This window comes from Saccostrea cucullata, unplaced genomic scaffold (genome assembly GCF_032062105.1).
Source record: "Saccostrea cucullata isolate Sc308-1 unplaced genomic scaffold, CSIRO_AGI_Scuc_v1 ctg4874, whole genome shotgun sequence".
Lineage (NCBI taxonomy): Eukaryota > Metazoa > Mollusca > Bivalvia > Ostreida > Ostreidae > Saccostrea > Saccostrea cuccullata.
Window position 1 is genome coordinate 21,717 of NW_026929266.1, and position 16,410 is coordinate 38,126.

The 16,410-nt window shown below is 32.6% G+C and overlaps 1 protein-coding gene across 1 annotated transcript; it reads left to right on the forward strand.

The window, feature by feature from the left end:
• The first annotated feature begins 3,422 nt into the window (after window positions 1-3,422).
• On the forward strand, window positions 3,423-7,068 carry LOC134280254 (uncharacterized). Its single transcript, XM_062762661.1, has 5 exons — window positions 3,423-3,552; window positions 3,921-4,042; window positions 4,229-4,293; window positions 4,665-4,745; window positions 6,291-7,068. Exons 1-5 carry the CDS (start codon window positions 3,423-3,425, stop codon window positions 6,427-6,429), a joined length of 537 nt encoding a protein of 178 aa, XP_062618645.1. The 3' UTR covers window positions 6,430-7,068.
• Window positions 7,069-16,410: the final 9,342 nt, after the last annotated feature.

Here is a 16,410-nt window from a genome sequence, read left to right on the forward strand (position 1 = left end):
TAGGTTTAACCTGTCTTTGAAGATATGTCCCTGATCACACCTTTAATGGAGAGCTTCCTCTCACCTACCTGTACCTTGTATCAGATAAGTATCAATAAGAATACGACAAAATATTCGTCTTATTCCAACCTGTCTTTCATAGATTCTGATTTATTTTATACTGAAATTCTTACCCTGATCTTACTAGGCAACTCCTCACCTTTTATGGACATTTAAAGGATAGGTTTAACCTGAAGATATGTCCCTGATCTTAGAGCTTCTTCTCACCTACCTGTACCTTGTATCAGATAAGAATACGACAAAATATTCGTTTTATTCCAACCTGTCTTTCATAGATTCTGATTTATTTTATACTGAAATTCTTACCCTGATCTTACTAGGCAACTCCTCACCTTTTATGGACATTTAAACGATAGGTTTAACCTGAAGATATGTCCCTGATCTTAGAGCTTCTCTCACCTACCTGTACCTTGTATCAGATAAGAATACGACAAAATATTCGTCTTATTCCAACCTGTCTTTCATAGATTCTGATTTATTTTATACTGAAATTCTTACCCTGATCTTACTAGGCAACTCCTCACCTTTTATGGACATTTAAAGGATAGGTTTAACCTGAAGATATGTCCCTGATCTTAGAGCTTCTTCTCACCTACCTGTACCTTGTATCAGATAAGAATACGACAAAATATTCCTCTTATACCAACCTGTCTTTCATAGATTCTGATTTATTTTATACTGAAATTCTTACCCTGATCTTACTAGGCAACTCCTCAACCTTTTATGGACATTTAAAGGATAGGTTTAACCTGAAGATATGTCCCTGATCTTAGAGCTTCTTCTCACCTACCTGTACCTTGTATCAGATAAGAATACGAAAGAATATTCGTTTTATTCCAAACTGTCTTTCATAGATTCTGATTTATTTTATACTGCAATTCTTACCCTGATCTTACTAGGCAACTCCTCACCTTTTATGGACATTTAAAGGATAGGTTTAACCTGAAGATATGTCCCTGATCTCAGAGCTTCCTCTCACCTACCTGTACCTTGTATCAGATAAGAATACGACAAAATATTCGTCTTATTCCAACCTGTCTTTCATAGATTCTGATTTATTTTATACTGAAATTCTTACCCTGATCTTACTAGGCAACTCCTCACCTTTTATGGACATTTAAACGATAGGTTTAACCTGAAGATATGTCCCTGATCTTAGAGCTTCCTCTCACCTACCTGTACCTTGTATCAGATAAGAATACGACAAAATATTCGTTTTATTCCAACCTGTCTTTCATAGATTCTGATTTATTTTATACTGAAATTCTTACCCTGATCTTACTAGGCAACTCCTCACCTTTTATGGACATTTAAACGATAGGTTTAACCTGAAGATATGTCCCTGATCTAGAGCTTTCTCTCACCTACCTGTACCTTGTATCAGATAAGAATACGACAAAATATTCGTCTTACTCGAACCTGTCTTTCATAGATTCTGATTTATTTTATACTGAAATTCTTACCCTGATCTTACTAGGCAACTCCTCTCCTTTTGTGGACATTAAAACGATAGGTTTAACCTGAAGATGTGTCCCTGATCTCAAAGCTTTCTTTCACATACCTGTACTTTGTACCAGATAAGAATACGGCCGTATTTTCGTTATATTCCTTCCTGTGTTTCATAGATGTTGATGTATTTTATATAATATTTACCCTTTATTATTATGGAGGGTTCTTCTAACCTACCTGTATCTTGTACTAGCTTGTAATCCAGGACGAAATAAGAACCAGGTTTCATTTCACTTACCTCTAATCAATTTTACTCAATTCAAGTAAATCAAACTCAATTTAATCAATTCACTTACCACCCTACCCTTTAGACACATTAGAATATGATACACTTAAATAGATATCAGAATTTACTTCTCACACCTATAAAAGGCCACATACCATATTCTGGTACTTTAACTAACCAACCTGTCAAAAAATACTTGATTAGAACACTACTACTTGAAACATGTACCATACTTTTATTCCAACTTCCTTCTGATTTATTTTATACTGAAATTATTAACCTGGTCTTACTCAGCAACTCCTCACCTTTTATGGAATTTAAAAGATAGGTTTAACCTGAAGATATGTCCCTGATCTCAGAGCTTTCTCTCACTTACCTGTACCTTGTACCAGATAAGAATACGACCAAATATTTGTCAATATATAATTTATCATATGCCTGTAGATTGTACCACATGAGAACCCAGTTTCTGACATCATTAGCTTTAATAAATATTTTTTGGATTGTTAAATTATTGAGAATTAGATTTTTACGTAACCATTGTGCACTTTAGTTAATATTTTCTTCATTTGATATTAGGCTCTTACAATGTATCCTTTTTGGTTATTCAACTACATTGATAAATTTAACAAAACTATTAAGTGTTCATTCTAATGAATGTTTTTATTTTATAACTACTTTATCGAATGTTATGAACAGATATTTTCATTTTCTTACTGTAACAATAAATGTGTCTTCCAAAAAAGAATGTTTGAAAGGAAATCAAATACCACCGATGAAAACCAATGTTCCCTGAGAAGCTAAGCAATGATAAAGCTGTACTTTGTGCAACGTGTTGTGTGTATTGAACATTTTTTGGTGATCATTATAAAATTTGGAGAACTTGTCACTAGAAGAACACAAAAGTTGTGCAAATTGATCACTGAGAAAGAAGGGAGAGCCGTTGGAATGTTCATGAGTGATATCTGGATTATCTTTGCAACACCTTTTATTCACTTATATTGTAGTTTTTCGTTGACCTTGATAGTCTGGAAAGTCTATTTCCTAAAATCTTTGTCTTTTCAAACCCATTTCACACATATTCACGTTTATTGGGGGGGGGGGGGGGGTCAGCATTTTCCAGGGGGGGGGGGGGGGGTCCAAGGTAACTTTTTTCTTGCTTTTATAATACATTTTTTTAATCTTGTAAATTCCAAGGGGGTCTCTCCCCCCTAGATCCGCGCATGTTTAAATTCAGCTGAGATACATATACATGTACATTTATATGTACATGAAGTTTACGCAACATCAAACTGAAATATGCCTCATTAATCATGAATTAAAGAAATTAATTAAACTATTATATGCATTTAATCTTTATATCTTTCTAAATGTTAGGTGAACACTTTGAAGTTTGATTCAGTGTAAGTAAGAAGTACGTTAAATTTTTTTTTGTTCCTCTTCAATATTATACGCCCGCCCCCATGAAAAATATCGAGATCCGCGTCATATATATGTTTATATTTACCAATTCGTTCTACTTGATGACCGAGAGTATTTTTATCCACCCACTTATGTTTAGCAACTCTCCTGTGTTGTGAGGTAAGAAAATAGACAAAGTGCGCCATTTATTAGGGTATGGATTGAGATGGAAAGTCTAGAGGAGGAGGCAGTCGCACATTTAGTGCAAGAAGCCTATGAGAAGGTAGCACAGTTCGAGAGGAGCACTACCAGTAGATTCTCCATAGTCTGGGAATCTAAAAATTTTAGTGACATTGGTATGATGATTTATTTTTAACTTATTAAAGTTGCACGTGGCCAGTAGTGAACAAACCACAGCCACGCGGTCTTGGCACGATATATTTTGTTTTTGAACACAACACCATTATCTAAATATCCCATGACAATATATGTATATATATATATTTTGGAGATGATACCTCAAAGGAAGGTCATATCGACCTCTGGACTAGTAAATATCCTACACATGAAATATATTTCTCCTATATTCTGCACTTTCACAGTTTGAGATAACCATATTTATAATTAATTATTATTGAAGTTGAAATTAGATACCAGATATTGTTAGGTTAATTAAAGTTGCCCATTTGATGATTTTTTTAATTGACGTTCTAAAAATTTAATTAAAGCTGCTATGAACCACATTGGAGGCATATCAGATGGGTTCAAAGAAAGCCTCTCAATGAAGCCTTGGAACTTAGAAATTCGGAGAAGGGAATTGAGGAGAGAGCAAAACTTTTTGGAAAGGTATCATTTGTTCATATGTATCAAAACAGATTATCAGATTTTAATACAACTAACTACTGTATCCTAAAATGAAAAAGCAAGCAATTAGTATTAATAGTAATAGTAAATAGTGAAATCAAATATGTATGTGCTTTTATATATTGATAAAATTATAATTTCAAACCAAATATTTTATTCCATCTATAGGGTTTACCAGAATTGAAAGCTTTGATTTTGGGAGAGTTTGGGGTGTTCAAGCCTAAATCAATCATGTAAGTTCATTTTTTTCATGCATTTTTCCCAGATAGTAAATTTTCGCCACTATTGCTTTCTACCTGTTTTCTCCACATGATGTGCATGCAATGGAGCATTGATGTTAAATTTGAAAAATTTGAAAAATTTTCAGCTTAATATCCTTTGAAACAGTTCTACCAATTTCGACATATATCATCTATGGGTAAAGGGAAACAAAAATTGTAAATTTCATTTATCAGTGTTTTTATTTTGATCTATAGATCATTACATTATATGGTGAGAGTTAAGGCCATTGGGCCTCTGTTATATACATATTTCTTTTATCACAATGGTAATTGACATAAGTTCCTCATATTGATGTTTCCATGTATCTTATTTCCAACTTCAGAAGAATAGGTTACTGCCATGGTCACTATTTGTCCATGAAGGATAACACCAACAGACTTCTCATGGCTACACTAGAAGATGAGTATGTGTTTACTTCCTACCTTTATCCTTCCTTTTAAATTTGAATATTTTTTAAATTGTTCAATTTTGTAAGAGAGAAAGAGAGAGAAATATTTTGTCATCCTTGATTTCATAATGCATAACCTATATCAGAGACTTTTTACTGCAATTAGGCTTAAGGTTCTTATAATCTTTTCGAAACAAAGCTCAAGGAGTCCCTAATTTCTGTCTGCTGTATGTTGTGTGGCATCAGTAACTTTTAATAGTACAAACTTCACCAGAATAAATAACTTGTATCTCTATTGAAATTCTTCATTTGGAACCTGATGGGATCGAGAAATAAAATTCAGACATCTGAGGGTTAGAGATATCCAAGGTAGAATAATGAAGGAATAAGCTTTTGATGTATCCTTATCACATTGCATCTCCATGGTAGTAGAGATATCAGTGTTCTAGATAACGAAGATTGACAGTATATAGAAAAAAAATAAGATATCAAGCTAATTTATAGAATGAGTGTACACAACTTCAGGGAAAAAGGAGAGGATACACAGATCTAGGGGGCTGGACTCAAGAGGGGGACTTTGAGAAGGGCAGGCAGGGCCATAGGCATTAATGATGTATAAAAATTAATGAAAACAATCAAAAGCTTGTTGGGATATCACTGCAAAAGAAAGTTGAATGTAATAGTTTACAACCATGACCTTTGACTTTCTGAACTTGCAATCTGCAGGGGTCTACCTCAGGCCATAGGAATAAAAGAGATAATTTGAACAAAAATAAAAGTATTACACACAGACAGAAATATATACTTAAAGACTGACAGAAAAAAAACTTGCAAAGTATATATTCCTCACTTTCAGTGAAAGAAGCAGAAAAAATTCTTTTGAAGTACATCAATATCTTGCTTAATGTACTACCACCTTTATTATCCTTTTAATAAATTTAATTGATAAACATGTTCCCAAATAGGGAATTTTGTATCCTGAAAATTTATTTGCAATGGTTGCATTTTGAAAGAACAAGTTTTTCTGTATATTATAGAATGTTCGAAATATGATGATTATACAAACATCCAAAATTTATGTATAAATTTTATTCATAAATTTATTCCCCTCCCCTCCCTATTGAAGAAAGGGGGCCATATTGCTTTACTGCTGTCTATTGGTTGGTCCACCGGCAGTTTCTGTTCATTTTCTACACAGAAGTGGCAAATTTTAAAAATGAACTCTAGTTAAGAAGTTACCACCTTTTGTGGTTGGTTAATTTTCATTGATTTTGTGTCAGGAAGAGATGCACACACACACTATATATATATATATATATATATATATATATATATATATATATATATATATATATATATATATATATATATATATATATATATATATATATATATATATATATATATATATATATATATATATAAAATAATAATATATATTATTTCAAGTTAGTAAAGCAGTAATAATTGAATTCTGAATGAAGGTTGTCATTTGGATCAACTACATCAATTCACAAGCAAATGAATATAATTGCATCATCTTATTTTTCTGTCTTACAGGATGGGCCAAAATATGAATGAAGGACTGCAGTATTTCAGGGATGTTTTGTTTGTTGAAGGGGAGATTTTGCTCGCGGCACTGTTATGGAATTTGTCCTCATCTGAAGCTGAGTGCCGCCTTTACCCGAAGAGTTCATAAACCTTTTTTTGATTTTGGTGTGGATGTGTATTAGTGTATGTGTCCATGGCTCTTTATTTTTGCCTAATGTAGTAGCTAACTACATAAGAAATGTTATTAGGGATTTTTAAATCCAAGGAGCACATGCAAACAAAAACTACTTTGCAGTCTTTTCATATTTAAATAAACAATTTCAATATAATTAAATATTGGCACTTCAATTTTTCATCATGAAGGTTTTGTAAAATTGCAATTTGTATATGATTTACTTTAAGTGCCTTGTTATATATTAGAACATATTATTTTAATCATAATATTCCAATCCCTCTGATTGGCTTAAAGTTGGTCACATGATTAAGTATATATTAAGTATATAACAACATATAGACTTCAGTTACTATTTATAGAATCTGAAATGCATATCAACTTGATGCTTCTTAAATGGAGTTAATTTTCTGTAAAGCAAAAAAAGTAATCATTGCAAATAATTTCATTTATGTGACATGTTCTTGTTTAATAATGTTATAAATTAACAGTATCTGTATTGTACATATTGTCATTCTTATCCATCACGTGATCAATATTGATCCATTTACCAAAAGAGAAAGCATGGTTTATTGAACTGCTGAATTTTTTTAACCCCCATCCACCCTATCTGCCACCAATGCTTGTTATTTCTTTCAGGTTGATATCTGTGATGAAAAATAAAAACGCACCATCAAGTGCATGTAGATTTACCTGATATTTGTTATTTATATTCCAATTCTATTTTTCAGTGGTTTTGAACTGTCCTATAGTTTAATTGACTTTACACTGTGGCTTATATTGAAATGCGGAGTAGGACATTAAAAAGGGTATTGCTTCAAATACTTCTGAAAATCGATTCATCTAAATTGAAAAATTTATGGGAAAGTCTTATCATGATATATATTAATAGGAATGCAAAACCAGTGCAAAAACATTTCTTAAATTCAATTGATTTGAATTTATCAAAACTATGCCATAAATTACTTTCGAAAAGAGTTACAAAAAGAGTTGAAGTCATTGGAGGAGAGTATATGTAATTAGAATTGAGTATTTCATTAAAGATTAGAGATTTGATTTAAAATATACTATATTCATTGAATTTGAATGAATAGCAGACATAAATGTCCATGATTGTTCTCTCCATAGACTCGATATTTACATGATGTAATGGTATGGAAAAAAAATTATGGCTGGTCTAGGAATCTACCGGGGTAACTCTGAACCCTTGCATCACTTAATACAAGTGCTCTACCGAATTGCTGTTCAGGCCAATATCCAAGACGCAGGCTATTTCATGTGATAAAAGGCACTTGACAAATACATTTTGACAATGTTTTGGTACCTATTGGAAATATTTTCAATAGTATTCCCATCTTTCTTGCTGTAGTTCAGTTGACAATAGCCAAGTACTAGTTAGAGGTAGAAATAGTATCACCTCTTGCAGGAAGTTCTTGTAAGGGTTAGGTGTGTTTAAGTTAGGTATATATAAGAGGACTGATGGTTCAAGGACTAGATTTTGATTGTATACTGTATATATCTTATACTTGTTGAAGGAAGTTGAACTAAAGTATGGTACATGTTTCAAGTAGTAGTGTTCTTATCAAGTATTTTTTGACAGGTAGGTTAGTTAAAGTACCAGAATATGGTATGTGGCCTTTTATGGGTGTGAGAAGTAAATTCTGATATCTATTTAAGTGTATTATATTCTAATGTGTCTAAAGGGTAGGGTGGTAAGTGAATTGATTAAATTGAGTTTGATTTACTTGAATTGAGTAAAATTGATTAGAGGTAAGTGAAATGAAACCTGGTTCTTATTTCGTCCTGGATTACAAGCTAGTACAAGATACAGGTAGGTTAGAAGAACCCTCCAACATAATTAAGGGTAAATATGATATAAAATACATCAACATCTATGAAACACAGGAAGGAATATAACGAAAATACGGCCGTATTCTTATCTGGTACAAAGTACAGGTAGGTGAAAGAAAGCTTTGAGATCAGGGACATATCTTCAGGTTAAACCTATCGTTTACATGTCCATAAAAGGTGAGGAGTTGCCTAGTAAGATCAGGGTAAGAATTTCAGTATGAAATAAATCAGAATCTATGAAAGACGGGTTGGAATAAGACGAATATTTTGTCGTATTCAAATCTGGTACAAGGTACAGGTAGGTGAGAGAAAGCTCTGAGATCGGGGACATATCTTCATCTTTAACCTATCCTTTAAATGTCCATAAAAGGTGGGGAGTTGCCTAGTAAGATCAGGATAAGAATTGCAATAAAAAATAAATCAGAATCTATGAAAGACAGGTTGGAATAAAACGGATATTTTGTTGTATTCTTATCTGATACAAGGTACAGGTAGGTAAGAGGAAGCTCTAAGATCAGGGACATATCTTCAGGTTAAACCTATGGTTTAAATGTCCATAAAAGGTGAGGAGTTGCCTAGTAAGATCAGGGTAAGAATTTCAGTATAAAATAAATCAGAATCTATGAAAGACAGGTTGGTATAAAACGAATATTTTGTCGTATTCTTATCTGATACAAGGTACAGGTAGGTGAGAAGAAGCTCTAAGATAAGGGACATATCTTCAGGTTAAACCTATCCTTTAAATGTCCATAAAAGGTGAGGAGTTGCCTAGTAAGATCAGGGTAAGAATTTCAGTATAAAATAAATCAGAATCTATGAAAGACAGGTTGGTATAAGACGAATATTTTGTCGTATTCTTATCTGGTACAAGGTAAAGGTAGGTGAGAGGAAGCTCTGAGATCAGGGACATATCTTTAGGTTAAACCTATCGTTTAAATGTCCATAAAAGGTGAGGTGTTGCCTAGTAAGATTAGGGTAAGATTTTCAGTATAAAATAAATCAGAATCTATGAAAGGCAGGTTGGAATTAGACGAATATTCTGTCGTATTCTTATCTGATACAAGGTACAGGTAGGTGAGAAGAAGCTCTAAGATCAGGGACATATCTTCAGGTTAAACCTATCGTTTTAATGTCCATAAAAGGTGAGGAGTTGCCTAGTAAGATCAGGGTAAGAATTTCAGTATAAAATAAATCAGAATCTATGAAAGACAGGTTGGAATAAGACGAATATTTTGTCGTATTCTTATCTGATACAAGGTACAGGTAGGTGAGAAGAAGCTCTAAGATCAGGGACATATCTTCAGGTTAAACCTATCGTTTAAATGTCCATAAAAGGTGAGGAGTTGCCTAGTAAGATCAGGGTAAGAATTTCAGTATAAAATAAATCAGAATCTATGAAAGACAGGTTGGTATAAGACGAATATTTTGTCGTATTCTTATCTGATACAAGGTACAGGTAGGTGAGAAGAAGCTCTAAGATCAGGGACATATCTTCAGGTTAAACCTATCGTTTAAATGTCCATAAAAGGTGAGGAGTTGCCTAGTAAGATCAGGATAAGAATTGCAATAAAAAATAAATCTGAATCTATGAAAGACAGGTTGGAATAAGACAAATATTTTGTCGTATTCTTATCTGATACAAGGTACAGGTAGGTGAGAAGAGGCTCTAAGATCAGGGACATATCTTCAGGTTAAACCTATCGTTTAAATGTCCATAAAAGATGAGGAGTTGCCTAGTAAGATTAGGGTAAGATTTTCAGTATAAAATAAATCAGAATCTATGAAAGACAGGTTGGAATAAGACGAATATTTTGTCGTATTCTTATCTGATACAAGGTACAGGTAGGTGAGAAGAAGCTCTAAGATCAGGGACATATCTTCAGGTTAAACCTATCCTTTAAATGTCCATAAAAGGTGAGGAGTTGCCTAGTAAGATCAGGGTAAGAAATTCAGTATAAAATTAATCAGTATCTATGAAAGACTGGTAGGAATATGACGAGTATTTTGTCGTTTTCTTATCTAGTACAAGGTACAAGTAGGTGAGAGAAAGCTCTGAGATCAGGGAATATCTAAATGTTAAAATCATTTATCCATAACAGGTAAGGAGTTGCCGGGTAAGAAGGGTAGATCCGAATCTATGGAAGACAGGTTGGAATAAGACGAATATTTTGCCGTATTCTTATCATACAAGGTACAGGTAGGTGAGAGAAAACTCTGAGATCAGGGACATATCTTCAGGTTCAACTTATCTTTTTTGAATCTCCATAACAGGTAAGAAGTTGCCGAGTAAGACCAGAGTAATAATTTCTGTATAAAATAAATTAGAATTTATGACAGGCAGGTTGGAATAAGACGAATATTTTGTCGTATTCTTATCTGGTACAAGGTACAGGTAGGTGAGAGAAAGCTCTGAGATCAGGGACATATCTTCATGTTTAACAGATCCTTTAAATGTCCATAAAAGGTGAGGAGTTGCCTAGTAAGATCAGGGTAAGAAATTCAGTATAAAATTAATCAGAATCTATGAAAGACAGGTTGGAATAAGACAAATATTTTGGTCGTATTCTTATCTGATACAAGGTACAGGTAGGTGAGAGAAAGCTCTGAGATCAGGGACATATCTTCATGTTAAACCTATCTTTTGAATCTCCATAACAGGTAAGGAGTTGCCAAGTAGGATCAGGGTAATAATTTCAGTATAAAATAAATCCGAATCTATGACAGGCAGGTTGGAATAACACGAATATTTTGTCGTATTCTTATCTGGTACAAGGTACAGGTAGGTGATAGAAAGCTCTGAGATAGGGGACATAACTTCAGGTTAAACTGATCTTTTTAATTTCTGTAAAAGGGAAGGAGTCGCCGAGTTCGATGTCGATTTTTTAGATGGTACAAGCTACAGGTAGGTAGGAAAACCCGTTTAAGATCATGGTAATAATTTCAATCTGAAATAAATCATCAGCAATGAATGACATGTAGGATTATGATTATATACTCTGAAGTTGACATCAAAAAGATGCTTGAGGTAAAACAATATCTACGTGGTTTTTGGAGACCAGGTATTCCAACAATCTAATACAAATTGCGCTCCGTTATTAGCAACTTATTTTTATATTCATATGAAGCAGAATTTTGCAAAATCTTTTACGTGAAAAGAAGAAAACAGGTGTGGAATTCAATTTTGTCGTATTCTTATCTACATACAAGGTACAGGTATTGTCAATAAATAAGATAATTTCCATTCCTACGTCGACACGATATATCCTGGTGACCTTGAGATAAAAATACCACAGAGTCCGAACTTCTGCTTCATACTTGGATATTTTACTTGAAAAAGACACTAATGGTAATCTAACAACCAAGCTATATGATAAACGTGATGATAAACGTTTCTATCGTCAACTTCCCTTACTTATGCGGCAATATACCTTCATCACTTGCATACGGAGAATATATATCTCAGTTGATTCGATACGCAAGAGCTTGCTCTACGCATGAACAATTTCTTAAACGAGGTAAATTATTGACAAGCAAGTTGATGAAACATCAACATAAAGTCATCATTTCGTAAATTCTATGGTCGATACAATGACCTTGTCAGCAAATACAAATGAAATGCTGACTGACAATTGTTAGTCCATTATTTATACACTGAATTGACCACGGATTTTTTCAGGTTAAACTGATCTTTTTAAACTGTAAACAGGGAAGGAGTGTGACCGAGTTCGATGTCGAATTTTTAGATGGTACAAGCTACAGGTAGGTAGGAAAACCCGTTTAAGATCATGGTAATAATTTCAATCTGAAATAAATCATCAGCAATGAATACATGTAGGATTATGATTATTTACATCCAAATTAGATGCTTTCTTTTAAAAAAATTTGCTGTAAATGAATGCATCATATGAATACCTAATAAACAAGATGTGTTTGTGTAGCACTGATGTCCCCATATGGCAACATAGCAAATATTAAGCTGTTTTTAAATGCAAATTTAATTAATTGTTACCAATAATAAGGTATTCTCAACGGAAAACAATTGTGAAATTTGTGAAAATGTTAAAGGTTTTTTTTATAAGTAAAAAAATCTCTAAGGTCAAGGCAAAAATGTCAATGTAATTGGTATCAAAATGAAAGGTCTTGCCACATATAATTCTTATATAGAGTATGAAAGCCCTAACCCTAAAGGTTAAGAAGTTATGACCTAGATTATTTATTAAAAAGAAGGTCAAACTCCAACGTCAAGGTCAAAGGGTCAATGTTCTTGGTATCCAATGAAGTAACTTCTCACAAGGATTAAATATGTTAAGTGTGAAAGCACTAGCCATAATACTTAAAAAGTTAGGGTCAATGTTTGCTTTTTTAAAGAAGGTCAATCTTAAAGGTCAAAAGGTCAAAATTCTCGGTATTCAATGAAGTAACTTCTCACAAAGATAAAGTATTTGAAGTATGAAAATCCTATCCCCTACCGTTCAAAAGTTATAGCAAAGGTTAAAGTTTCTTCACAAGTACGGAAATCTACATGTTCAAGGTCAAAGGATCAAGGCTGTTGGTATCAAATGAAAGGTCATTCAAAGAAGATTACATATGTGAAGTATAAATGTCTTGGCATCTACTGTTCAAAAGATATGGCCAAAGTAAAAGTTTATAATTTTCATGACAAATGGGTCAAACTGCAAAAAATTAATATAAATAATCAAGAGCTAATATCAGCCTTTCAGTGCTGAAACAATTGTTTAAAAAGGATGACTCAAAGATCTTTAAAATAAAAAGTCGGTGTAACATTCCACCTTAAAGATTTATGAAGAGTTATCTGCAATTGATGAAAAGAAGAAAATTTATTATTTCTCAAAGTATCTTAACTTAATAAAGATATAATTTATTCAAATATTTACAAAGATATTTTTTTGCAAATCAAATAACTTTTTTTTACAATATCTTAAATAAAAACATGTGCAGACCATAGAACTTCAATTAATGTAAAATTCAAGGTGCAATTAATTGGACAAAAATCAAAGTTTTGTACAATTCTCAGTGAAGCATTATTTGATACCATCTTCAAAATTTTATCAATATTTAAACTATCAGACCATTCATTTATTAGGTACGTAAAATGGTCGCTATACATTATAACCTAAATGCTTCGGAATTCTCGCGGGGCTGCCCTTCATTACATGGTCATTTGATAAGAAATGAATCTAGTAATTTGGACTTTATAATTAGTTTCATTAATTTTTTTAATATTTCAAACATATTTTACAACAAGTATTAAACAAAAATCACTGCCTTAAGTGAAGAAATATAAATAAAGTAAGCACAATGTCATATATTTAATATTATATTATCAAAAATATTTATTATATTTCGGTATGTTTTAACACTGACAAACTCTTAACTCTGATAAACAACAGCGCATCCCCCGCCACGTCTCACCTTTCAAGATTCATGGATTCTCCACTGAAATCTGCGTCGCCGTGTGAAACAGTAATAAGAAAGTCTGCTTTCAAGTCGCTGATTAAGGAGATAATCATTGTGTTGCAGGTTTGAATCCATCTGAAGGACGTGGAGACCGGTCCTCCAATGAGACCGCATTTATAAACCGAGGTCCCTTGTCGCTGGCACGAAAAAGATCCTTCAATGTGCAGGGGACCAGGGCCCCCTTTTCTTTACAATATAAGCATCAGATTTAATAATTCAAAAATTTTAGTGTGGTTGTGGGCTCCTTAACTCTGACAAACAACCGCTCCACCCCTCCCGGTGCTGGCACGAAAAAGGTCCTTCACTGTTCAGTGACCCAGAGTGTCGAGCAGCTTTCCAACGGCAATTGTTAGTGTTCCCATGAGTGAAAAATTGGAGAGAGGAACTTATTGCAGCATTTAAACACGTTTGGTTTTCATTTCTTACAGGACCACATTTAACGATAGATGCCTGTCTCTAGTAGGTAAACCCCCCCCCCCCCCCCACGTGCATTCTCCATTCACAATACACAGTACCAAACTGCATTAACCGAAATACAAATAAATATATAAAAGGAAAATATATCAAGCAATATACCTCAACTCCTTTTATTTTTCATTAAAATCAATCCACGCTAGTCTATAATTTATCCATAATTTATATTGATAAATTGTTTATATTTACTGACATTTCCGTTTTCCAGCATACGGATTTATATATAATAACCCCATTGTAAATTACAGATGAAATAAGAAATAAATTACCAACCAAATATGTATTATATATTATTAAAGAATATTTATTTTATTTCTGTTTATTTTAGTGCATGTGGAATATTCCATGTACGAGTGAATTGGTCTCTAGTGATGACGTATTACGCATCTTATGAACGATAACTCATTATATGAACGATAACTCATGTTCGACTTCTTTTACGCCATATCTTCTAGTCATATGTGTAAAAATATGATATTTTCCACATACAATATGCCTTTAATTTGTACATATGTTTAATGTAACGTTAAGTGGAGTGATACCTTTTTGACGTACTTGATCGTGACGTAGGCATTACATTATGCGACAAAAATTATATTTTATCCAATCAAATGATTCGATACAACCAAAATAGAATTAATTATATATGAGGTATTTTACTTGAATGAATCATATCCATCTAAAATATGTATAAAATGCCTCTTTTATTCACTTTGCTAACTATTTACTTAATTCTTTTTTATGTGTTTCTTTTCTGTCTATTTTACAACATACATGTATATTGACTGCCTGATTACATGTATCTATATTTTTTAAATTCATATTTTATAATTATCCTATTAAAGCCTGTTATAAAACTCACTCAAATGAATAATGAGTGCTGAAGTGACGTAAAACTTTTCTTGTTATTCGGTTTAAAAACAAAAGAGAAACAATGTGAACAAAGTTGATGCTTGCATATCATATTAAGAATTGATGGAGTCATAATCTGAAAGTTTAACCCGTGATATTTCTCCACTGTAAAAGACCCAGATAAGTATGATGTTTAAATATATATCCTTCCTTAAATATCATTTACGAAAAATGTATTGAAATTTTAATAATTGCCTTTTGCTTTTTCTCTTCTTTTTCTCTGCAATTCTTCTGCTGAATGTCGTTGATAAAGGACACCTTCTGCAAGATACCAAATTACGAAAAATAAAATATTAGTGGATTTTTATCAGAAACAAAAGACGGATTATGTGTTTGAACCAGAATTCCTAAATTACTTCATCTTACATTTAGCAAGGATTTAATGATTTGTAAATGACAAGGTAGAGTGTATTCATACAAATATTAACGCCGTGTGTTTGGAAATAGATTATACATTTTGTACATCTTATGCCAAGGGAAACGTATTTTTGAAAAAAAAGAATTGTTGTAACCAATGAAATGGGATTCGTTGCGAATTAATACTTAACATGTTAATGTAATCAACATAAAAAATCACTTTTTACAAGTCGGAAGAAGGATTTATAGAAAGATATGATATTTGTTAACGAAAAATTTTTATATTTACTTCAAAATTCAATTACACTAAAACCAAGGAGTACAATGAGAAACATTTATCTTCCGTCCCTGACCTCTTATCCTGTGATCTGTTGACTTTTTATCTAGAAGTTCCTGAAGAAATAAGGATATTCATTTCAATTTATGTTAATAATGAAATGTTTCTTTAATTCAAAACAACATTTAATATCTATAGAAAAGAATATTTTGCACTCATACCACAAGAGACCTAATTTCTGCCAAGTCTTGCTGCATTTGAATAATTGGTAAGTCAAACGATTTCTGAATTTGATAGATATTCTCCTGTGTTACTTCGTTTGAATTAGAAAGCCAATTTATAACTTGGTGATAGATATCATCAAAAATACAATTTTCTTCTATCTCACGAATTCTCTTTTTAACTTCTTTGAAAATGTCATTTCCACACGAAAAAGCTATATTTTCAAGACTGCAAGCAACATTATGAAACATCTGATGGAAACATTGTGGATCTATTTCTTCTGTTCTTGCATGAGCGAAAAAGTCGTTTCTGTACTTGCGCAGGGCAGTCAAATCATCTTTTTCTGAAGAAGGTAGAGGACACAAATTAATTATCAAGCAGATGGC